This window comes from Anas acuta, chromosome 2 (assembly GCF_963932015.1).
Source record: "Anas acuta chromosome 2, bAnaAcu1.1, whole genome shotgun sequence".
Lineage (NCBI taxonomy): Eukaryota > Metazoa > Chordata > Aves > Anseriformes > Anatidae > Anas > Anas acuta.
This window is the reverse complement of record NC_088980.1, coordinates 84,311,171-84,337,630: the sequence shown is the minus strand read 5'-3', so window position 1 is coordinate 84,337,630 and position 26,460 is coordinate 84,311,171. Positions and strand designations below refer to the sequence as shown.

Genomic DNA, 26,460 nt, shown 5'->3' with positions numbered 1-26,460 from the left:
GGGACACTTCAGGAGGTAAAGTTTCATGCATGGTGCTTTTCTTTGAAGCAGATGTTTTTGTTTACATCTCTTTTGTCTGTCACTGAAACTTCATAGAGCAGTTTTGGAGCAGATATGGCAGAGCAGCCTGTTAGCAACCCAGTGATATCCCTCTTAATGATCACTATTTGCTTCCTGCAAACTTGAGGGCAAATTGAACTCAATTTGTATTGACTGGCTGAGTAACCCTTCAGCTGTTTTTCTTTCTTGCTTTCTTTTTATTTTTTTCCTTTATTTTTTTTTTTCTTTCAGAGATAATACATCTTTTATATCAAAGGCTGCCAGCACCCACTGCTCCTATACTGAGGCAACCAGGACCAACAGAAGCACCAATATAGATGCTGTTAGTTACGGCCAGGAGAGAGGCTTTTGGTCTTGGCATAAGACCAAAAATGGCTCTCATTATGGCACATTAATTACTGCAATCTATGGGAGGAATTTATATGTCAAAACCACTCCCAACAAAGCAAGCTAGCTAACTTTCCTCTGTTCTCATTTTTTTACATAATTGACACCAATGGGAACAAAAAGAGAATGACCTCTGCAACCTGTGCCTTTCTGTAGCAATCTATACGTTAACAGAAATATCTTTATTACTAGATAGTGTCTTCTGCTCTAATCTGTGCCTCAGGAGAAACCCTAGTTCAGGTTTCTTGGAACATCATGGACAAAAGTGGGTTTATTATGGCTGTGGATAATTAATTGAAAAGGTTGTAAAACAACAACAACAACAACAAATGATATTGGGAAGTTATGAATAGCTGTAACAAACCAAGGGAATGAAAGACTCAAATTCATATTTGGAACCAAATTATGGGATTTGAAAATATTTCTATCCATCTCTGTGGCATGGATTGACCACAAGTTTTTGTCTACTTTAAAATCAAAGGCACTTAGTATTTTATGGGATCAGGAAAATCTCATAAACACACCTTTAACTTGAAGAAAGTTTATTCTTTGAAGAAAGGAATATATTCCTAAGCTAATGCCCCTGACTAAATACCAGGCAGGAAACTTCAAAGGCAATAAAAAAAAAAAAAATCTTTTCTTCTGCACAGAATCCCAATTTATGACTGCAGAACTTGGTATTCCCTTGTGGTTTACTACTGTTTCCCACTGTTGCAAAAAACAAGTGATCAAAAAAAACAGTTTAGTAGATCACAGATGTGTGGTTGAGATTTGACTGTGCATGTTAAAGATAAGTGTTCTGATTTGTGGAAAATGTTAAATGAGCACAAAAGGACAAAGTTCAGGTGATGCTGGCATTAAAGACCTGAAAAAAGGCAGGAAAACCCATATAATTAAAGCTAGGGAAGAAAAAAAAAAGTCAAGAAAAGTTGTATTAATCAAGGCAGCAAAATAATATCAATACAAGCAATAGAGACTCAAAAAGTGGCACACCTAGAATCCAATTTGTTGAAAGTGGTATTTCTGCCACTAGGGAGGGAACTACAGGGTGTAGACATAACATGGAAAAACAGTCTCAAAAAGTCACTGTCTACCAGTTGAGCTTCATCTCTGTGTTCCAAATAATCAGTAAAACATTATGTTAAATGGCCTCCCTGGAGTGCTAAATAAGTCAATGGCCAGCCCCTATACATGTTCTGTTAGCTGTCTCAGTAGGTGTAAACAAGGTAAACTCCGTGTGAGTGGAATGACTCTGCAGTAGCGTTTGGCTTAGATGCTTGCTTCTGTGCTTGAGTCACTGCACCAATGTTTCTTCTTAAATATGAGTATCTCCAGCAGCTTTTCTGAGAAGTTTTGCTCTGGAAGCTGTGTTTGAAGGAGTTAATGGCAAGGGAAAAATCATTCCATATAAAGTTCTGTGCAGGGATCATTTACTCCCATTATTGCAATAAGCAATGGCATTCTCCTGATACCAAACCAAAAGTGTTTACTATTTCTAAAAATCTCTGAACTCTATTTCAATTACTTAATCTTGGGTACATCACTGTTAAAAACAAATTTTTTTCACTGTGTAGGGTATTTCATAGGGCCATGACAACAGAAAGCACTTTTTAGCACACAGATATAAAAGCAATTTCTTTCACAGCTGTACTGGCATCAAAATTTTATTTAGAAGTTACAACCTTAAATGTCCCATTTATTTGAAATTTGATACTTATTTCACTTACAGTTGATGCCTACTGCTGCAGCTTAGAAAAGGGAGAATTAATTCAAAACCGTGAGCTTAGCAATCAGCAAATATGTCTGCTGAAGCCTGGAACATACTCTGTGTTACTGTTATCAGCCTTCCATGATATTTTAAAATATGAAGCTTTTATTGTATGAACTTTGTGGATAAATCCTTTGAGGGAAAAATAATAATAAAAAAATAAAAAAACAGGATTGGATTGCGAGAAGTCTGGAAGTTACATTGATTGAATTTTTTTCCATAATGATATTGTGAAATTACCATCTCTGTTCAGACATTCATTGCAGTTGAGGAATGACTATGTTACATTCAGTTTAAGAACAATTAAAACAAGCCAGATTCAGTATCAATATAACAGTTTTTATGCAAGCCTTCATAACAGTTTTGCAATACGAAGTTTTAGCAGACTTCTGTACTGGTATAAAATCAGTCCTTGAAATTAACTGCTCATGAAGATAAAAGCTCAGCATGACAGAGCTGTAATCAGCTTTCCACAATCATTAGTTGAAAAAAATGTCCAACCTAGATTCAGAGAGCCAACTGGAAACAGAAGGTTTATATGCACCTCCTTCATTTGCCCCATGGAACAACCTCAGAACACGTGAAGTGGGCTTTTTTGAATGAGTGAATGAAACTGAAGGGGTACATGATAATGGGGATTCAGCCTCTGGGACCAGACTGGAGCCTGTCCAAAACCCATGAGACCAGCACCAGCTGTTTTGCTCCACAGATCAGCCCTGCGTCTCCTGCCAGCACAGGTACTGCCAAAAAGCCACCTGTGCCACTGTGCTTCCTGCAAGTGAAAGTACTGCATTCTCTTCTGGCTAATCTGTTGCTGAGAACTATTCCAGTTCACTCCTCCCCAATCAGTAATTGCAGCTCTGAACAGGTACCTGTTGCAGTCGGTCAGGTGGGCCAGCTGGGCTGCTTTTTGCTGGACCAGCGAATTGGCTTGTCTACTCAGGAGGCTACAGTCCCAGCAGCCCTGCCCTTGACAGTTCCAAAAAAGACCCCAAATTTCTCTGAAAGTTTTCTTTGCTAAGCCATCAGTCATGTTCTTCTACATCTCTGTTTCCATTTCTGCCTAGCCTTGCTACTGCTGGGGCTGAAATTTTTGTCAAACCTCCCAGGTTAGCACACTTCCCTCTTTGAACCATCCCAGTTACAAAATCTTGTCGCATGGCAACACAATGCAAAGCATTCATTCAACTATACAGAGCAATCTAAAGGCCATTGCAGCTACATACAGATCCATTTTTTTTGTGGAGAAAGAGAAGAAAGAAAAGGAAAACATTCACAGATCCCAGAACCCTTCTTTATTTTAAATGAAATCAAGCAGTATCTTGTTTTATCATTCATTTATTTAGCAAAGAAAGGAATGAATTCAAATACCCCACACAATGAACACATATTTATTCCCTGATATCAAGATGCAGATTTGCTTGTGAACAATTTTAAATGAGTCTGTTTCATTACTACTGCGTTCACCTTGTACTGTGCATGGATTTGTGCAGAAGCGATATATTTTGGGCTCAATCCTGTAAACATATTAAAATAAGCAACTTGTTACATCCATACCACTGAACTCAGCGTGGTCACTTATGTGATGAGTAAAATCATACTTGTGCTCAAGAGCCTAGGTTTTGCCTGTCTAAATTTAGGCATCAAAATGACAGAGAAAATTAGAAGTGTATCTCTCTAGTCTCACCACTTTGTTGGTGGGGAGACACAAGACCCCTCTGGGTTGTAACGCTGCATGTCTAAGGATGGTCTCCCTGACAAGACACAGAGGATGCTGCTGGCAGCTACAACCAAAACTTGGTCAGATGCCTGAAGCAAAGAAGGATAAACTTGGACCAAACTGTTTACAGAATTGATCTCATACAGCAAAGCTATTATGCACGCAATTAACTTTAGGAATAAGCGTATGTCACGCCGATTTCAATAAAACTGGTCCCACATTGAAAGAAGTGAATATATTTATTCAATAATTATGAGGAAAAAATCTTGAAGTATTTATTCTCGTTACCACTTTTTGTTGCATCTGGGACCTCTTTGTTTTCTTGTTTGAACAGCCATATGTTCTGATGCTCTGAGAACTTTCTTCACTTAACGTAAGTGCTTTGGTAGCTCTTGATTTGAATATTGACATGGTATTTTCCCAGAGGTTACTGTGGGATTCCAATAGAGCTAACTGAATGCACAGTGTCCTACACCAATCTGAGACTTTAATCAGTACTGCTTAATAGCCTGGAAATCAAAGCCATTTAAACCCCATTCTCTCTCCCACTCTCTTAAGAAAACCCTAATCCTAGTCAGAAATCTCTTGATTAGTTTTAGCCAAACCACACTGCTCCAACAGCAGGTAACTGATGTTGGCTGAAAAAGCTTCCACCTGAAGTCAATTTAAGTGACCATAAAGGTCATAGGAATAAAATCAAAGTATAGGATAAATCTGCAAGCACAGGAGTCCATTTTCTAAGCAACTGAGGAATGTGCTCTATGCATCGGACACTAATACAAGCCTAAAATGTGTACTCCAGCAAAGTTTTAATTTGGATTACCCAATGACAGTGTATACTGTTCAGAATCGACTAGCAATCCTGCTTCCTCTTCGCTTCATGTAGCAATGCTTTACAGAAAGGAATTTACTCAGAGGATTGTGATCTATCTGCTCATATGTTTCTGTTTGAATTAGAACAACATTTTTTTCAAATTTATGCAATTGGTGTAAAACTGGCTTACATCACTGGCTTACTACTGACATCAGAGGTAATACTTATTTATCCAGAAAAAATCACTTTATCCATGCAAAAGGATTTTGTTACATTTTTGGCAAAACAGTGTACGTGCTTTTATGCAGAAATCTGCTCTTTACCAAAATGTGTGTGGCCAATTTTAGAAAAAAAATATAAATAAATAAATTGAAATTTAATAGAAACCTCACTTTGCTTTGCTCCACGAATTAGGAGAGGCTATATTAAACTACCTGGACAGCTATGCAGAACTCAGAAAGTGAAAATACTGATATTATCAGTGCACCTGGTGTCTTCTAAAGCTATCTAAGACACAAAAATATAATGGCTTTGAAATGTGTTGTCTCAGAGTCTAGATTGACAAGGAGATCTTGCCATCATTTTTTTTTTTTTCTCATTGAAGTGATCTAAAATTTCTATATTTAACCCAAAGGAATGTGGAAATAAAGCCTAAAACTGCTTTAGATAGAATTTTGAATACACATCTGTCTGAGATTTAGAATTATGTAATTTAGGAAGCTAAATGACAAAAAAAAAAAAAAAAGTTTTAAAGGAACACTTTTCTGACAAGTTGGCACGGTCTTTAAATAACATCACATAGGAATTGCTCAGAGATCTGAACATCTGAAACGCTCTTTGGGAGATGGAAGTGTGAGCAGACTGAGCATCTGCTAAATGCACTTCTACCTATGATCATGCAGACTTAACCTAGAGTATTATCACTGCATATATAACACATCTAACATATATATCTATTCATGAAAGGAATGGAAAATAGATCACTCTAAAGATAAGTGTGCCTCAAACTACTGAATTATTTTATTTTTTTTTTTAAAAAAAAGCTTATTTCATATAAATTTCATTTTAAAAGGTTAAAATAAAAATACATACTTTACATATTCTTAAGATATTGGATTCATACCTAATAGTCTAAATACAAAATCCATAAGCCAGACTAATATGCTTTCAGTACAGGGGCAGAGAGGGACAGTGTCATGTATGTGAGTGTGTGTGCATGTGCTGCTTTTTCTTAGTGGTAGCAGCAATTTAGATCTTATTTTTTTTAAAAAATATTTAAATGTGAAAATTTATCTTTTGCCATGAACAGAGTGATTCAGATACTGGACATACTTATGATTTGGAGAGTTTTTTCCCCTCTGTTTGATTCAATATTTTCTTGCAGAGAAAATTTACTCTTACTCAAGGACAATCAGGTAATTGCTTCCTGGCAAACCAAATCTAATGTACAGTAAAACAATCACAAAATATAGAGAAGTGTTGTCATCATCCCTTCTAAAAATAAACTAGTGAGAGGGTGGAGGGTCTTTCTTTTGATGGAGTTTTAGTAACAGGGAGAATGATTCAGATAGAAAAAATAGGCAGCTGATCTTGATTATTTTCATAGATGGTAAATGTGTGTTCATTTTATAGTACAGCTTTTCAAAGACCACTTTGCATTTTTTTCATTTTACTACAGAACAGAGATAGGAAGGATAGTGCTATATTCAGATTTATCCCCATTCAAGAATGTTGCTCACTGCCATCATTACATATGTTGTTTACACTTGGCTTGTAAGTGGCTGGACCACCAAGGAAGGTGGTGCTTAAATGCAGTCTCATAGGATCAATGTTCCTAAGTAATTTTTGTGTAGCTTTTTTTTGGACATAATTTTTAATCATCATTGTCTGTACTTTTTTTTTCCTCTGTCTGTCATAACATAACCTAATGATCAAGGGCTCTGAACATGGACTGGAAACATTTCCACTCTGTCTTTCCTTGCATATCTTTCTGGTATTCTGTTGTAATGATCTTTGCATCTAGTATGCTCAAAACAAACAAACAAACAAAAAATAATTAATTCTTTAGTCCTTATTATTCATTTTAAATTTATTTTCACAAGCTTCTGAAAATAGGAAATGTTTCCTTGCTACTATGTTTCCTTGCTACTACTTCTGGAAAATCTGGCCCAAATACCTGCCCTTTTCTTTTTAGTTGTACATCTGGAATTCCAGCTCAAAAAATGACATCATCATGAATGTGGGTGCAGACAGACAGAACAAAGAAAAATGGTATAAAAATCCTTTGTGTTTCCTCATCTGCCACTACAAAAGGAACTAAAACTGATAATTTAAAACTCAAACAGGATTTTAAATATTTACATCAATGAAGTCCAACAAGATATTCACTTAAAACACCATAATAAGTTTTCTTTAGGGGCTGGTTAGCATGGGTCGGACACGACAGTAAGATGAGACACTGTTTTGTAAATACATCTGCGTTTTCTGATGATGCTTTGTTTTGTCAAACACGTGCCTATAAAGTAAAAGCCAGAAAGGGGAAAGCAGATCTACTGATTACGCCTACGTGCCCCATGAGCCTGAGACAGCACACATATCGCGGTGCTGTTGCATCATCCCGTACCTGGACTGACCACGAGTGCTGCAGTGGTCAGACTAAGGGAATCCCACAGGCATGCATGAGGGTGAGGAAGCCTGCTGGATGCCACCGCCTGTGCAGTTGTGCAGGTTGCAGTAAGGCTGGCCTGCTAATGACACGTGGGATGGCCTTCCAGCATGCTTTTCTGACCTGTCCTCCTGCCTCGGCCCCCCTGCAGCAGGTTCCCTTTCACCCCCAAAATTCAAGCAAACAAGGTGAAGCCTTTCTGTGGCTGGGCTTGGCTCACACATGGAAACCACCTACCCTGCAGCTTTCCAGTTTTGGTACAAGATCATATCCTTGGGTGCGGCCTTAGCCTCTGCTCTCCGAACAGCTGAACTGCAGCCTGAGTGGCTTGTAGGCCAGTAAGATCAGCCCTACAGAGTCCGGAGCTGCTGCAGAGCATCGCTAAACCACCGCGTTTCTTCTTGCCGTTCTTCTCAACAACCTGCCAGCTCTTTTTGGTAGTGCAAGTTTCAGGAGGCTGCACAGCAGGCGATCAGCTCCCTTTTCAAACCTCATGGAAATAAAAGATGATCCCTAGAAAGAAAATTGCATTTGTACTCCTGCAGCAGTTTTAAGGGGTAACAGATTTTTTTTTTTCTTTTTTTCTTTTTTTTTAAAGCTCGGGGATTGCTTAGTCCCTTGTCAGAGAAATCTGACTGAATGCTTATGAAACAGCGAAGCGATGTGTTCCTCACGAGCAGTTCAGTGACACCGAGGGGTTACAGCTGCACCCGACACTGAGGGCCAACCTTTTACTCCGCAAAGAAAACATCATGTCACAAACAGGTGTTTTGGACATTTGGCAGCAATGGGATATTGACGGCTTGGATCGTGCTTGAAATGTCTCTGAACTTCATCTCTGAAGCCTCAATCACATGAGCAGTCATGTAGCACAGGCCTTGGGGACTGGGAAGTTACAGGAGGCCAGAAAATACACAAGCCCGTTAGTACTCATCATAATTATTGAAATCTGTAAAATAGGTATTAGAGTAAGTCTTTGCAGTAAGATGTGGATTGAAGTATTTGTTTCTCTCCTCCAGAATCAGGTTGTTTTTGTTAAATGCCTGGGGGAAAAGAAAAAAAAAAAAAAAGAAAAAAAAAGAAAATGGGAGGGATAAAATAAAAGAAGGCAATACATGCTATTTCACTGAGACGACTTAAGTAGCAAGTATTTATGAATTGTCAGTCAGTCAAAAATGCATTTAAAAGTGCTTGCACGTTTAAAAAACTTGCATCTGCACGTGTCTGCTTACATAACAACGCTCCTACAGAAAGCAATTCTACTCAATAAAGCTACACACTTTTCCCCATAATATTATAAAATTAACTTTATGGTTAAAAATACTTTCTCATCACATTCAGTTATTCTTTTTAGAACTCACTTATTATTATTTTTTGTGAATAAGAACTATTTACTCTTTACTGTATTAATTACTTGCTTCTTAAATGCAATATGGAGGGGAAAATGTCTGAAGATCTTATGAATACAAATCTCATTTTCTAATGTTTCAAGATTTTTCAAAAGTGTTTCTGTTTTGGTAGCAATTCAGAGAATTAATTAGGAGGTTTTGAAAAAGCTTGAAATTAGGTATATATTTCACCACTGATTACAACACATAGACTTCTCTTGCATTTTTAATGAAATTTCTTTAAACGTCTTTAATTATAAATAAAAATGAAGAAATTAAAAACCCCAGGTAGGATTCTCCAGGTAAGATTTAAGAAAAATCCTCATTTGAGAAAAGCTTCACATCTGAATGAATAAACTGTACAATCTGAAGATACTGAGTTAAGTACTTTCAGAATGCTCATCCTTCCTTAATTCAGTGGATCTAAAAAACAGAGCTATTCTAAAAGGTCTTTTTAAAAAAATGTCATATGATATAGATACCACACCAGATTCTCATCTAATGTAAATCTGTACTGGATCATTTACTGAATATTTGGAGTATGAACACTTACTGAGAGCCTTACCCAGTATATATTCACCTGTGTACATGTCCTGCATAAAGACAGTGCAGGAAGATGAATTGTACACTTGACACCATTTCATTGGAGCCAAAGGATTATCTTCAATATATATTGTGATGACTGTTAATAGCCCTATTTACTTCTTCAACAAGCCACTAGAGAACACAATTAGGAAAAAAAAAAAAAGAACCTGAGTAGTGGTCTGGTTTCTTTCAGGAAAGGCTGCTGCTGTTTAAATTGTACCTACACATAGAATCTAACTTAATATGTAATAGGGACTGACAAAGGAAAGGATCTGCAATTACAATGCCTCAGGTAAAATCTATCTTTGTGATTTACGATCAGCATAATTTGAGTCCAAATGCCACTGCAGAAAACTATCAAATAGAATTCTTCTGATATAGCAAAATTGTATAGGACCGTGTATGTTGTGCATTAGAGTGCTCCCAACCCGCTTCTCACCTTGATGGCTTCTACAGAATCGTACTTGTCCAGTTTGTTGATATGGTTGGTGATGCTGGTATTTAGAGGAGCTGGTGACACCGGATGGATGACGGTAGCATCATGGGACTGTTGTTGATATCGTTGGCAGTAAGTGTAAACAAGCAGGGTAAGAAGGCAACCAAGTATTGAGCTACTTAATCCCACTGCAATCATGTGAAACATGTTGAACTCTGCATAGTGGAGAGAAGACAATCTTATTCTTAAGGAAGTAGCAGTAAAAGCTTAAGTTTGGGGAATAACATAGAAAAGTGTTTAATTCAAATAATGACAAGGGAAATCTCATGTGTTTCCCAGAAATATCTCATTTGCAGTAGTTTATCCCTACAGCAGCAAATGCATTGTACTTCCCTGAAGGGATCATTATGAGAACCTTAGATACCCACACATCTCTGCAAGTATTAAGACTGAGATTTCTGAAAGATCCTTAGACAAGATCAGAACCCAAACAACATATGAATGAAGTGCTTTCTCTAAGTATTTGAAAAGTTCAGCTAAATTTATTTCTGCAAACTCTACAGCAAAACCTTTTTCATATATAAATTATGTATATAATGTACATGGCTTATTTCCAGTGAACTACATTATCACCTCCTCTGCTTCTAGTTCTTTGTCTTACACGTAGTGACTTGTGGCAGAACAAAATCTTAATGTCTTTAGATTACAGACCTGCTTCCCCTAAAATGTTTTCAGCATCCCTCTTATTTGGTGACTGTCCCAGACACTTTGGCGTACTTCTTTCTCATCCCCTGCTTTGACTGCAGCTAGGTCTCACTGTTTCTGCATCTTTGATATTTGGCAGTTTGTTCCCTTCTCCAGTCTTCAGAACTTTTTCTCCGTGTAATGAGGAAGTGAGGAGGAAACAGTAGTGTTTGAGGAGAAAATGTGAAGAAGAGAGAGAGAGACTCCCTAAAGCTCAGCGTACTTTTAACCACAGCAGCCAGAGAGTGCTGCCAGAACACACTCCTCTCTGCCCATTGAAGATACTATGGGATTGGACTGTGGGAACCCTCCCTACCTACACAGGAATTAAAACATAGAGAAGGCTCATTGCTGCATGAAACTGTAGAAGGGAATTTAAAATATAATTGCCTCCCAATTATCCTGATATAGATATAATTGGGTCAGACGTGGCATAAGTAGGATTAGCTGGAAATAAACAACGTACACTTCTTTTCACTGCTGTTTCCAACTGGAGCTTTGCTTTTGATTAAGAAAGAAATATCATTAAGAAAGAGATTTCATCCTAACATTATTGAATATTTATTTGTGGTTGCACACATGAAGCTGATTTTAATCTGAGAGACTGGCACTAGTCTGAAAAATGTTAGACTTTTTCACTGTAAAACAGAAAAATGGGACAGCACATGGGTTCTGTTTTTTTGCAAGCCCCCTTTACACACCGACAGGGAAAAAAGGAACACAACCTAATATATTGACCTAGGTTTACCACCCCAATATGTAAATTACCACTGAAATATCATTCTACACTTGAATGAGAGTTTCCCACTGTCACAGAACTTGGCAAAATGTTTTCAGATTTCCACTGCTAATAAGGAAAAAAACAAATTGCATTATCCTGACTCTCATAACATGTAACTATGCACACTAGTGCCCTTGCATAACCTCTGTGTTTTCATTGTCCCTTACTAGGCTAAAAACACAGCTTATCTGTGCATAGAAGAATACTGGAACTGGTCACAGCTACTACCATGACAACACTGACTAAGCGTGATAACTAAGCACAAACACAAAAAAGGTCATTTTTCCCGTTTCTTCTTCTTCGTACATTTTTTTTCCCCCAACAGTTCAGTTTTCTCTTTCAAGATTTGTTTCACTAGCATCAAGACTCTCTGGAATTGAACTTTTACTTTCTAGTTTTGTATCTGGCAGCAAAGCTGAAAATGAGTCCAGATAGTCTGAGCCATTAAATGGTTTTGCAGGCTGGTTCTCTGCTATTCATTTGGAGTCCCAAAGAGGTTTGTGAAATTATTATCCAGCAAAAGGTGCAGCAACTTTAAAAATTTTGTCATATTGATAACTAACTTATAAAAGGAATTTCTTTTTGGGACACAATAAGTGACTGTTACAAGGGAAAAGGAGAAAAAAAAATCAATAATACATGCTCTTGTCTCAAAGGTCAGCAATGGCATCTGGATATTTAATGAGGAATTCTGTATTAACTACATCTCTATTTCTGGACCAAGTGTAAATAATGAGAATGTGGCATTTATAAGGTGGAATAAATCTAAGAGAGTGCAAAATGTGAAACAAATGGAACAAAAAAAGGGGGGGGGGGAGAAGGAATCAATAATTCACCATTTAATACACAGATAGAACTCAAAAGCTTACCGCCACATCGTTTTTCTTCTATGCTGCTGGATCGTGCCACCGATATTTCTAGAAAAACAAATAAACTGCTTATGCCATGGAGAAAAAAATAACAGACAATTTGTAATTTGATCAACACAGTAAGGATTTTAAAAAATGTATTCGTCTACATTCACTCCAAATCCAAAGTAAAAAAAGATTTTGACTATGGTGTGGTGGAATTAACAAAAAAGTTCCATGACATCTTCAGGTTCTTTGATTTATCAACCAAAAGCAGTAACATATTTTTTATTCTTGCTTCCCAATATCCCTTTAAATAAAAAGATGAAGTCTACATTAAAAAAATCTTTGTGAAGTTAAGCCATTTTGAGAAAATGCTGAATTTCTGAATAGTAAAATTAATGAGAGTTTCATTATCTTGTGTTCAAACGGGCTCATTACTTCTAGAAGTCACATCTAGCACTAATGTGAAAAGAGGGAATTTACAAATCTTAAAAAAAGATGACTGCCAATTTCATGGGTCCCAAGCGTAAACTAATAAAATGTAATTCCACCCAATGTCCTTCCCATTCTGTCTTTGGAAGCATTCTGAATAAATACTGAATAAAAATGTGTTGACAACCAAGTTTTCCCATTTTTTATTTCAATGACCATGGCTTTGGTGAAGGAAAGTCCTGCCTTACAAACCTCTGCTTTGTGAATCTCTCTGCAAGGGTCAATGGTCATGTGGATATGGGTGAGAGTGCAGACAGCCTACCTGGATTTCAGAAATTACTTTAAATCCCTTCTTCCCAAGAAAAAAAGTAGCTATGGGAGATGAGGGAAAGGACAGAAAACAGTGTAGTTCTTAGAGTGGAGTAAGGTTACTACTTGTGCAGTGACCTAGGCTTTTGAGCAAAAGGCTAGGAACTGTGTTTTTGAAGTTTGATGATATTAATTTATTAAAGGTAGTATGGATAAGGGGACATTGGGAAGAGCTGCAGAAGGGCCTTCTAAAACTAGGCAATAAAATGAAAAACGGAACAGAATGTAGATCAGTATACAGTGGAAAGCAATCCTAGCTTCACAAATAAAATGATGGCTGTGAGCTGACCATTATCACTCATCAGGGGATTATGACAGACTGTTCCATGAAAATATCAGCTTAGTGTTCCGAATTAATCAAAAAAAGCAAACAAAATGTTAGGTACAACCAAGAAAGCAAGAGTGAGTAGAACAGGAGATTATCGTTACGGGTCTTTACAAATCCATGAGTTGTCCACACCCTGAACGCTGCATGCAGCTCTGGTTTTCCCATTTCAGAATGCTTCTAATACAATAAGAAAGTTCAGAAAAGGTCAGCAATGACTGCCACTGGTATGCAATGGCTTTTGCATGAGGAATAAGACAGTAGGCTCTCTACCTCCCAACAAACTGATGATCCAAGATGCAAAGAAGATGCAAGGAACCCAAGAAGCTACTTGGAGAGAGAACCATTTCAGAGCATTAAACAGATTGACTGCATCAGGTTTAAAAACTCTCCTGAAATGAAAGTTGCTGAAGGCTGAAAAACTACAGGGAGGCAGAAGCAGGATGATATACACTTGTCCTGCTTCTCTTCTTCCCTGGACATTACAGTACTGCTGGAGACAGGAACTGGACAAGATTGACTTTTGCTCTGAACCTGTGTGGACATTCTGATGTTCTTTTATGAATATTAAAAATATCTGATAATAGAAAAGGACTGATTAATAATACAGATTTCAGCTGCAAGAATGCATGGAAAGTAAATCGCACGATTTTTTTTTTTTCCTGTTAAAACAGGCTTAAGGTTTGAATTTGTATCCAGACTCAGAGCAGTGAAGGAAGCACTTTAGCGTGATTCTGGGAGAAGGGGATTATAAATGCTAAAGCAGGCCTGGTGGAAAAAGAGGAGAGAAGCAAAAACTATATTAGTGGTCTGGCTTTAAAATTAATCTCTTCTCCAGCTGGAGGTTTCTGCTGAAATATACTGTAGCACATTGTCAGATGTGAAACAAAGTGCTGTGACTTCCACATATCTAAAATACCACAGGCTACTTCTGCTAAAGTGGATCACATTTTTTTTTTACCTTTCTTCACCTGCTAAATCAATACTATTTTCAACATTAGAAAGTAACAGACCTGACAGAACAGTACTCTCACAGATAGCTAAAGGCTGGTAGCGTACTCTGTCTGGTCAAGACCATTAATTCACAATCTAAACAACAAGCAGAGAAAATAATATATATATGCCAAAAAGCTCTGCAAGGTAATGTTGGTAAAGATTAACTCTGGAAAAACAGCAGCAATGATAATGAGCCACTCTGCCAGAATCACTCTATATGCATTAAGTTTTGTGGAAAAACAGATTTAAGGTAAGCAGAGGGAGGAGGAGACAACGTGAGGGTGGACATGCCAGTATAATAGCTGGGGAAAGGAGCGAGGTGAATTAGAAAAGGAAAGAGAAGTTGGGAGGGAGACAACTCTGAGTATGAGGACCTTGAGGAGTGATAGTGATCTGAGAGCTCCTAAGAAAGCAAGGGAGTTTCACTAAGGTGAGTGTACTGGCCATGACTTCATCTCCTGTGATGTGAGAAATTGGAGGGGGAGTGGTAAACAAAGCAGAAGGGCCAAGGAAGAGGTGGCTGCTACTTATTCACCTAACATTCATCATTTCAGAGTCTGAAACTGCATACTTTCCAAAACAGTACATAGACTTTACATTGGATTAAGAGGGGGATTCACAGAATGTGAATATTGACTGAGCTGCTTCAAAACCCCAAGAAAAAAAAAAAAAAGGAAAAATACAGTGTGAAGGGTTTTGCTTTCACATTGACATTTTTCACATTGGTTTGGAGGAAAAATAGTATTTGTGAATTTATTGCTATTTTCTATGCATCATCCATAAATACAGTGTTTAAGTTTGTTGATTTCTTTTTAATATTGTACATACACGGTATATAATATACTGCTTAGCTGCAGAAAAAAGGTTGCTGCACTGAACCAACATAATTACACTTCAAATGACACTTGAAATCATAAATTTATCTGCCTGTGAATAGACTGGTGACTTTGTTATGTACACAGATGGAAAGATGACTGTTAACAGCAATGCAATGTAGACATCAATACCGTTGTGTGGATTTAAATGACTGATATGATTTAAAAAAAAATAATTACATTCATAATTTTTGACAAATGCTATAATACCTGACATGATTCTCCATCAGGTACTTAGTGGTCATAGGGAAAATAAGTACCTGAGGCACAACCAACAGTATTTAACTTTCTAGGTGTTTATTACTCTAATCAACTCCATGAAATAGTTTCCTGATCAACTACCCCTGCACCCAGTTTTGCATACACAAATCACAAAACCTAGGGGATCATTTCTCTAATAACCCCGAAGTCTCAAGAGCACTTCAAAGTGAGAAACAAACTAGTTCTCCTAACTGCACTCATCCCTGCACCCTGTTACCAAACAAGATGAAAGGACCTACATAAGGCTTAGAGACTGAATAACCACAGTCTTAGGTGGTGACAGCAAGGACAGTTCCACAATTCACAGCCTGAGACAGATTTTCATGACACCAGGTCTAGCACCACAAGCTCCACCTTGTAGACCAGTGCTCTTTGGGTGAAAAAAAGGCAAATTCTGTCTTAAGTCTTGTCACTGCACAGTTCCATGTGAGACAGTATTATGCCTCATTCCTGAAATGTTGAGAGATTTCACTGATCCTCCAGGGGAAGACTGATCTCACCTGGTATGAAGTTGGAGTCAGAAGTACAGGCTCGGCTCTCCGTGGTGTTACCCGTGCACTGGCTGCCCACAGGAAACAAAATAATGCACTGACGAACGCGGAGCTGAACACCAGATGAGTCACACTCGGACCACTCAGACCACTCCGACCAGCTGTCTATAGTGGGCAGAGAGATATACACACACAGACACTGCAATTAAATGTTTCTAGTACACTGAGTGAGAGAGAAATTTCTCATTTTCCTGAATTATGACAGAAAGCCTCGTCTCCAGCTAGCACACACTATCAAAGGACAGACAGGTCATTCATTACAATAAAAATAAAAAATAAAAATAAAAAATAAAATAAAATAAAATAAAAAAGCCAGTTTGGACAAGCTGGTAAAGGTCTCCAAAATGTAAAGTTCAATGGTAAATTTGTCACCCAAGTATCACAGTTTTGGCTTCTGCCACTGCCTTTGTGCATGGAAGGAAGAAGCCTGAGGGATTCTCTGTGACCCCACAGTGGTGACAGAAAGAGATTGTCGTGGAGCTAATTCAGCCTAAGTCTTCAGGGTGGACAACAACGCTGTATTTTGTTTATGTACCTGACAAATAGCAATGACAGGTATAGCGATATGTATTCGAGATCTGAAGGAGGATGTTTACCTAAGAGCCATCTTCTGGACATTTTGTTATTATTATTTAATAATAATTTTTCATCCAACATACTCTTGGCTGACAAGGTTCATCATTGCATCCTGTGACAACATAGGAACCTCAGGGTATGGATCGTGCTGGGCTACATCATGGTGACTGAGTAAAGCTGCCGTTCTAGCAAGCCCTTTAGGCACAAGTTTTCTGTGGAGACGTTTTGAGCAGCAGGTCCTGTAAAAGGCACTATGTGCTTTGGGACCTTTCAACATATGCAATAGAGGGTACATCCCTTACATATTGAAGTCCCATGGTGCAGTGCAGGAACGAGTGCACAGTGGGTTCAGCACCATGTGGATCTGCTATACCTGGTGTACAAAACTGCAGAAGAGAGGGGGCACACTAGTACAAGTGTGAGAGAGATGGGCATCCTTGTAATTGTGGATCCTGATATCAAACCTGTATTTTGAGGAGTGCCACTGCTGGGAGCTCAGAGAATCACAGAGTTAAGGTATACATGACTGGTAGATGTGCCATTTCAAATGTGCTACTGAATGTGTCATCATGGAGATGCTGAAGCCATAGCTTTTATATGTGTTGCTACAGACTCAGTTATTCTGCCTCATCCCTTTGATTTCTTTATCTTCAAAGTATTTAAGTTTCTCTTGCACATCAAACAGTCTCCTCTCCACTTGCTCCTGAATTCTCTGCAAGTCACGAGGGTAGACAGGAGAGGTGTTTAATCTGAAGCTGCTTTTCACCTCTAACATGGCAATGTTTACTCAGTTGTCGTGTCTTTTTCCTGCAGAGTCTTGGCTGGCCTTTGAGGCCAGGTTAAGTCCAAGCTGTTATTAAAAGATCCCTGGGTGAAGAAGGTACTTCAGAATGATCAGGCCACCAGTCTGTAAAATCATAAATCTCTTCCATGCAGAACTACACCATCATTTCTAAATGCTCATTTGCTTTATCCATTATTTGCATGTGTGAGTTAGCACTTCAAAGACGGAATATATTTTCCCTTCTTACAGCAGCCGTAAATACTTTACATATAAAACACTGCTTTATTCATTACATTACAGACACCCTTGAAACTGATTACACTTACAGATAAGCAGCCTATAAACCTCTGCGGATCAATAGCACAGCGCTTCCATTCATATTTATGTGATTGCATTTAGATAAATTAAAAGAAAAAAACAAACATGATGATACAACTTTTAAAATGAAGGATGACAAAACAGTGTATTTTGCAAGACAGTTACTTTTTCTAAATGCACAACTATATACTTTCAATTGGATTTGCAATTACCTTTCTACATCTTTAAAAAGTCCCTGTTATCATGATTCTTGAAATTTTAGTTTTCTGCTCATTTTCTTTTGCCAAAAAATGCTATTTCAAATGCCAATAAATTTTTGCTCTTTTCATAACTTACGAAACATTTGAAATAATTTCCATTTTTTTACACGCATTTCTGTGCTGGTTGGTGGTTCATAGATTCCAAGTATCACTATATTAAGCATGTCTCTCAAGTAGCAAATGTTGACCAATGGTACTTCCAGACCTGCACTAGCAGCAATCACTAGCTATATGATCCTCACCACAACAAAATGGCTGTGCAGGGATGCAAAAAACTTGACGTGGATAGCACTGAGGTCATTTTTGTACCATACCAATATAAAATAGGAACAGTAAAAAAGTTGTGAAATCTACAGTGCTCACATGCGGCAAGGTCTATTCTCACAGCTGGTTGTTTCCAAAATCTATGGCAAATTTTCAATGAGATTGAAATATTAATAAAACATCACAGAAGTGTGAGATAAAAGATTTGCACTCTGAAATTTTATTGCTTTATGATTTTCACTTTCTTGAACTAAAATGACACCAGCCTCCTCTTCCACCCACCATCTACTTCAAAATTCAGGTAACCAGGTCAAAACAAGATAAAGAGATTATTTATAAATGCTTAAAAATATTATTTCTAGAAAAATGTCACTAGAAAATAAATGCAAGAGAAAGAGCTACAACACTAGTACAATGAACACGCTAATTCTGACCTTTTAAAGATGCTTTAAGGATCTTAACGCAGTTATGTAACTTTTATATACAAATATATACCATTTGTCTTGAAAAATCGAATCATCAACTAATTTCTGTGTTGCTCTTTTTTTTTTTTTTTAATGTACAGAATGTAGCAACAGAATGTAGTATCTTCCTTAATTTTGACAAAATATGTATTCTGTTCTGCTCCAGGTCATGCAGTGCCTTGAAAAGAAAATTATCTAAAAGTGTTGTTCTAGACAAGTAATAGGATCCATTAATGGAACTTGTGCCTTCACATGCACAACTTCATCATCAGGGCAGAAAATTTTTGCCATGAAGTCTAGGAACTGTCATTGAAGCAAATGCTGTATATTTGGAGCTGCTTAAAGCTATTTCCTTTGACTGTTGCCTATAATCCATTAATCAGCAATAACTGAAAACAATCTCTCCCACTGCCTTTTCACTCATGATTTTATGTTTTGTGTGTAAATGTGTTTGCATTTTTACTCTCTATTTCTGACATAAATTTCATTAAGAATTCAGGTTCCTTTAATATGGTTCAAAAGACAGAGTCAAATTTACAGAAAAAGTCATGATCCATAATGCCATACAACTAGCAGGAGTGCTGAAACTCCTTTACTAAATAGTTTGCAGTTATTTAAAAAGACAGTCTCTGCTCCTTAACATTCAAAGTTGAAGTATGTATTTTACAAAGAACATTAAGGCTTGCTCTTTGTTTTATATGAAAACAGGGCTTAAACAAAGGTTGATGTAAGGCCTTAGCTATTTGAAGGACCTTGTGATATGCATGCTGTTGAATATGCAACCTCAGCAATTCGATTGCCATGAACATTTATTGTTAAAACAAAAGCAGTTTTGTTTTGTTTTGTTTTTGGGGTTTTCTTATTAGAAGTCTCTCAACCTTTTGCTTGAACCACTTCAAATATTACACACCTTTAGTTTATCTAGAACCAGAACCTGTACCAGTAACTTAAATGGTAATTTTAGTATATTTTTCAAACAGAGACAGGAGGAGGTGGTCTCCTGTAGGTCATATTCTACTGTTACTTGATTTACTGTAGCATGTAAGAGCTGATTGTGCACTTAATAAAGGAGAGAAATGATGTGCTCCTAAATAATAGATCAAGGAGCATTATGTTGCCCATTTGAAAATGCCTTACTCCGTGGAACACAAAGAATAAAGCTGCATGGGCTGATTTGCTCTACCTGGACACTGCTGTGTGTTGCAGAGGGCTTCTTCAGTGTGCAGTCCAAGGCAGATATCTCCTCCGTATGCTGGCGCTGGATTTGTGCAGGAGCGGGTTCTCATGTAATGCCCTCCACCACAAGTTGCTGAGCACTTTGACCAAGATGACCAACAAGACCAGCCTCCATCCACTGAAAAGACACAAAATATCTTATAGTTCCAAGTTAATGTGTGACATGACATAATCCAGCCCATATTTTCTCATGTTTTGTGGATCTAATTTAGTATATTATATTTAGTACCATTAGTATATGTCAAACTCTTCCATTTTTGGGCTGAGTTTTCACAGGATTCCTCTGAAAAGCAGGCGGGATTTCCCAGGAGACTTCTCAGATGGCTTTCAAAATGTGGTCACTGGACATGCTTTTAAAGAGAGTTCACCTGATTGCCTATCCCGAACTGCATCCTTTGTAACCTCAGTCCTTAAAGCTACTACTCCAGGACATATTTATAGCATTTATGGCCATATTGCAGCCCATTTGCCAGAGACAGACACATGAAAAAGTCAGACATACTTTTCCTTGGTACAGCATTTCCTCTGCAAATAATCTTAGTATTTTCTTAATTTCTCTTTCAATTTTTCCACATAAATAAATAAATATCAAAATATTAATATCCTACAAAAAAAAAAAAATAAAAAGGAGTTATTTTGAAACCTTTATTTGAAGTGTTTTCACTTGCCTTATTACTTAAGTAAAGAAGTAATTTGCCATGTCTGCACCTGATTGAAAAAAATACAGTGTGTGTAATTTAACTGACAGTCATAGAAGAGAACCTGTATGTAATAATGGCAATTTATCAGTGAAGTACTACAGGGTCCTGAACTGAGCATAGCATTTGTCTTTTTTAGCTCCCATCCCTTAGAGGAGAAGTGGGCATTTTACCACACAAGAGAGAAACTTACTATATATTTCTTTTAAAAATATAAAGTACACATTTTCTATACACAATTTTTGTGGTGCACTCATTTGAGACATTCCTTGTAAGACTTGACTTTATGTTTGAAAGATTGCACTTTTGTCTCCAAAACATTCATACAGCATTTCACAATGACTCATTTAGATCCTTGCCATTTGATTAATCAAATTGCCTTTCAAGGGGTAAAACCATTTCCACAGGTTTATTGAAAAGCTATTTCCTCATTGTCTCTTGCAAAAGAAAAAGAGGTTCCAAATCTAAACAAACAAACAAACAGCCCTTAAATTAAAATATTTATGTAGTATTTGTATTTAAATTCTCTCTTAGATGGACATATTGTAAAACATTAAAAAATGGCTCATTTTGTCATTTTGTTATTGTAGCATTGTATATCGCAAATACACCTTGTGAGTCAGGTAGAATGATTTCCATGCAAATACTGCAATAGTGAGAAAACAAGCTATTTGAATGTGATTATTTTCATATTAAAATGTGTATGTGCATTTATGAAAGTAATTTCAGATAGAGCATACCCTCAAGTTCTCATGTGCTAATCAAACAGGTAATTCACTAGTGCATACCTAAGGCTGTTAGTTAACTAATCCCGTAAACAGAATTGTTGAATACGTATCATTTTATTCTCTGTATTTTTATAATATTATCCTATCAATCAAGAAAGAAGAGAGCTGACACTTCCTCGCTAAGAGCAGCTGTAAAAACTTTTGCAAGTGATGTATCTAGACTCTGAACAGCCTGATTGGATAGACAGATTTTGGGGAATCTGGTGCTATATTCTGAGTATGCCATTTTAAATAAATTATTTAGATTGTTAAGGAATTCAACGGCTGCTACATTTTTTTCCCCAGGATATATTTATCAGCCAAATCATCTAGCTATACAAATGTATGAGTTTTACACCATCTACCATAAATAAATACTGCATCTTACTAGAATGCCTGACTTGTTCTCTCATTCATATAGCCACTGGAAAACAAATATGTCTTTTGCCTGAGATAACTCTGTTAATGCAGTATTATGCAAGCTCATATCTAACAAAGCCACTGGTTATTTATCTTCAGCGCTGGTAAAATATACTGTGTAATTTTATAACAATTTCAAGAAAAGACATGATATCTTTTATTCAGAACTTGCCCTTATTTTTTTAAATGTTATCAAATAAAAGCAGAAGCTGTTACCCAGCTATTCATTTCATGAGATATCGAGCCGTTACGTTCCCAGTTACTTTTTTTTTTAATTTAAAATAAATCCTTTACTAGCTCAAATGTATAATCAGATGGATTTCCGCTGCTGTACATAGATCTTTACGAAATCGAGTGACAGCCCAAGATTGCACAGACTGATGATAAATTGTCTGCAAACATTTCCTGTGCCTTGTTTAGCGTAACAGAGGCACAGTCCCCAACATTTTCTACATATTTTGTAATGGATTATAGTGAAAATTACCAATGAGCATTTGAAACAGCCATCTGCTGTCTATCCATAGGTGACCAATAACAAAGAGTGATGTGATATCCGAGAACGTAACCATGCTCCACAACCATGGTGGTCATGACTATACCATAAATTTTCAGATGCAAAGGGAGAAGTGGACATAAGAAAAGACAGACAATATAATAGAGAATGTTAAACTCGATCATGGGTGAGCTGGATGGTGCAATTATAATTGTTTTTGTTAGCAACTCTTTACACACATTCTGCCATCCTAAATTTCTAGGCCTTTCATGGACTATCACACATGTAACTACTTTTGTTTGCCCCCAGAAATTTTCCTTCTCAACAACAGAGGATGATAAAACATCACCATGGTTTAATAATATCAAAGAAGTGGATATTTAGTGCTTCAGTTTTTACAAGACATAAATAGAGCTCTGTGGTTTCTTTCATCTTTCTTTAAAGTTGCTTGGCAACACAGCACCATCTGTTTTGTGTGTGTGTGTGTATATATGTGTTGTTGTTGTTGTTTTTGTTAGTTTGTTTTTTCCTTTTGTCATGGAGTCCTTATTATTATTTCTGCTTCTTATAGAAAGAAAAATATGAAGTTGCAATGAAAGTACCAGTCACTACAGTTTCTTTACATAACACTTTTGTAGACCTGTTGGACAAAATAAAGTAGTTAAAGAAGTTCCACAACGAAAGATACAAAGAGTCTTTACATTTCCTGACAATTACTGAGGTTGGTCCCTTTTGGAAGGAGGCCTATTCAGCTAGTGGGGTGATCTCAAACAATGTTTTTGTCTTTTGTAGTGAGCAAAAAAAATTTTGCCTACTGACTATGTCACAGTTAATACATATTTATTTATGATAATGAAAAAAAAGCCATGGAGTAAATGATGTTCTAGGGAGAAACAGTACATAGAAATGTGATCTCCTGTGGACATGATGAAAAATCCACACTGATGGACATTTTCCAAGAGATTAGTAAACTGGATATCCTGCTCTGCACATGGATGTTATAAGAAAGAGGAAAGAAGTGTGGGCCCACTGGCCTTACCTGCTTTCATGAGGACAGAGACAGGATTGCAGGCTTTTTCATATACTGTCTGGTCTCATTTTAAATTTAAATATCCAATAAAATTATTCTTTTTTGTTGTTGTTGTCTTTTTTTTTTTTTTTTTTTTTTTGGTCTATGACATTAGGTTTGTAACTTTTCATGTTCATCTTTTTGAAAGTGTAGCAAAAGAGAATAAATAATGCTGAGAAATTTCAGTCTTTTCTATATGCAGGACAGAATATAAATTGAGGGGCAGTAGTCTCTTATATCCACTGAGATGCAGCTGGTGTGTTTCACAGTAGCTGAGTTAAATCTGGAGGCACTGTCTGTTGAGCAGTTTACAGACCTAAGAGCATACTGCTCCCATGCAGGCACACAGGGATCATCCCATTCCACATCACATAGTCTAATGCTTTTTCCTAGTTCTAAAGGGTATGGCTGCATATGTTTTACTGTGGGAAAGAAGTTTTTACATCAAAGCTTGAAAAGGTAAAGTCTTGTTTCTGTGATGTTACGTTCACCTTTTATTCATAAAAGCAGTGCTAGATGAAACAAACAGTCAATTTAGTGTAGTGCAGAAACACAGAGAGGAAACTAATGCTTCTAGGAAGAGCACAACAACAAAACCTAAGGATCAAATTGGATTTAAGTCTGTAGCTGAGACCCTTAAATTAGAAGAGCAATAGATACTTCCAAAAGGCAGCTCAGCTCTCTCTTCACTGGCAACAGAGGAAGCCTAGAGAGAACAATGTCTATGGAGAGATGGACTTCAGCAGCCTCAGAGACAAGATTTATTGACTGCAGGATTATTTTTACCATTCCTTTAAATATGCTCCTGTTGCTTTGTGGCCAACTATGACTGCAAGGAAAAAAATAAGAATAAGAAAGAAAAAAATAATAAAAGCAGTAATGAAGAAACAAAGCAGCAAGCAATAATTGGCTTTAGGGGATGCATAAACTCCAGAAATGGTATTTCAGGGAGTTTTGTATATCTGAAACTACTGTTAGCACATTTACTGATGAAGGCCTGCAGTTAATTTATTCAGATTTTCTCAAGCAAAACATCATCACTAAACCAAACTAAACCTACTATGACAAAAAAATGAAACTGGAAACTGGTGAAATCTCAAAACATTGGCATGAGGTAGCAGAATTTCAAATCACAAACAGCAACTCTCCGTTTTCACCTCTGATCCACCAGTATGCTCTGAGTAAAAGATGGGATAGAAACTTCCTCAACGAGTTAAAATGGTATTCAGATAGCTATGCTTAAAGCATTAAAGGCACTCTGGTAAAGCATCTCTTTGTGTAAAAGAATAACAGAGAAAGCAACAGGAAACAGAGTAAAATGAAAATGAAGAAAAAAAATGTCTTTCCCTACAGTAATAACTGGAGATCTGTAATGTTGTGAATTCCTTATGTTTGTTTATTTCCAGATGCATATATTTTAGTTAGTAAATTGTGAATTTTTGTAAAAAATGTGATTTTTTGTAAATCTGCAGAATTTAACATTCAAACAATGTTTTTATTCATCTATTTCTTTTTTGTTATGTAAATATCTCACAAGCTCCCAAGAACAAAAAAATCTTGATATGCTTGACTATAATTTCCTTTATTTTTATATTGACCACATATCAGTAACTGAAAGAAAACAGAAATGTATTCACAGATTCTTTCTATAGTTATTGGGACTCTTCAATGCTTGCCAACTTGACTCTATTCACCACATCTCTGAGACATAAAAAAAGGAGATGAGGCACAGAGCCAAAACATAATTTGTTAGCGCAAGACAGCAGTGCAAATTCTCTTGCTCAAAACAGTTTGGCTGCATGGAAATTGAGTACTATGAATAGGTCCTATCCTACACTAAAATCCTAGATTATTTCTGCAGATTATTTGAGAGACTGCTTGAGTGTTGAAGCCAAAATTGTGTGAAGGATCATTCTAAAACTTGTGTAATGTAGACAAATCATATTTCTGGGTCTGGGTACAATTAATTTCTGGTAAATTTCTGATACTGGTCAATTTGATATTATATATTCAGCTGTTGAGTACTATGAACAAAAATTAGTATGTCCAGAATATCCCATCAATCCACACTTCAGTGGACTATTTACTTTGCTACAAGCTGTGGGGAAAACTTCGCAGTAGTTTCTCTCTCCCCTCAAGAATGATTTAGGAGTAGCTGCTGAAGACAGGTTCAAATTGGCTTCAGTATTTTTTCTTAAAGTTATGGGAACCTGCAGTACATTTAATAATAAATTACTGGCTATTCATAAGTATATTTAAAATTATGCTGAAAGACATTCAATGAGACTAAAGAGCCTTGTACATTTGATGGTTACTCCATGGACTTTTTAATTGTGTCAGTACTTCAGGGCACAGTATCTTCCAGGATGCCACAAAGCCCAATTTCAATGACTTAGACGCATGAAGTCTATTGACTTTCAGCAAGACTTAGGCACTGTTCAGTATTTTTCTCAATCACTTTTCTTTTTCACTAGTTTATATACTAAGGGTTTGATCCTGTCTGCAATATGCAAAATGGGTAGCAAAGCAGAACCTAAGCCAGAGTTAACAGGAATGTTTCTTTATGGCTACCATCCCGCTCCTTAGTGTATATATCTGAATATTTCTGAAAGGCTAATGACTGAACTATAAGTAAATAGATCTGTGCCAGCAGGGAACATGTGAAGCAGTCCTTACCATGAGGAAGCTCAGGTAAACCTTAAAAAGCATCAAATTCTTCATTACTTTTTTTATTTCTAGTACTACAGACAGCACTTTAGTGTTGAGGTCAGAAAAAAATTCCCTCATATTCCTTTTCCTTTCTGTCTGCACTTCCATTTTCTTACACAGGCAAGAATGAACACTGCAGAGTCGTCCCCCCCCCCCCTTTTTTTTTCTCTTCTGTGCCCACAGTGGCAAGAAGGGCCTGACGTATCTATTTCTGCTCAGTTCCTGCACCTCTGTTTATAGCCTACTATAAATGAAGAAGTAATACCATCTACACCTACACCAACCTTTCTCATTAACATCTGCGAGGGCTGTATGATCAAAGCCTAAAGGGACATTTCAGAAACTCACTCAGATAGCGTGGGTAAAAATGACTATATATACCTGTCCTGAATAC

At 37.0% G+C, this 26,460-nt stretch overlaps 1 protein-coding gene across 6 annotated transcripts in view; it reads right to left on the bottom strand.

Annotated features, from left to right (window-relative positions):
- Positions 1 to 3,495: 3,495 nt before the first annotated feature.
- Positions 3,496 to 26,460, bottom strand: part of SEMA5A (semaphorin 5A) — a 329,026-nt gene continuing 306,061 nt past the window's right edge. For all 6 annotated transcript variants that reach the window (XM_068671017.1, XM_068671016.1, XM_068671020.1 and 3 more), the window contains 5 exons: positions 19,858 to 20,028; positions 15,958 to 16,113; positions 12,218 to 12,265; positions 9,827 to 10,038; positions 3,496 to 8,457 (listed from right to left, as the gene is read on the bottom strand). In XM_068671017.1, coding sequence (XP_068527118.1) covers positions 8,338 to 8,457; positions 9,827 to 10,038; positions 12,218 to 12,265; positions 15,958 to 16,113; positions 19,858 to 20,028 — 707 coding nt within the window. In that variant the 3' untranslated portion in view covers positions 3,496 to 8,337. The remainder of the gene's footprint in view (positions 8,458 to 9,826; positions 10,039 to 12,217; positions 12,266 to 15,957; positions 16,114 to 19,857; positions 20,029 to 26,460) is intronic.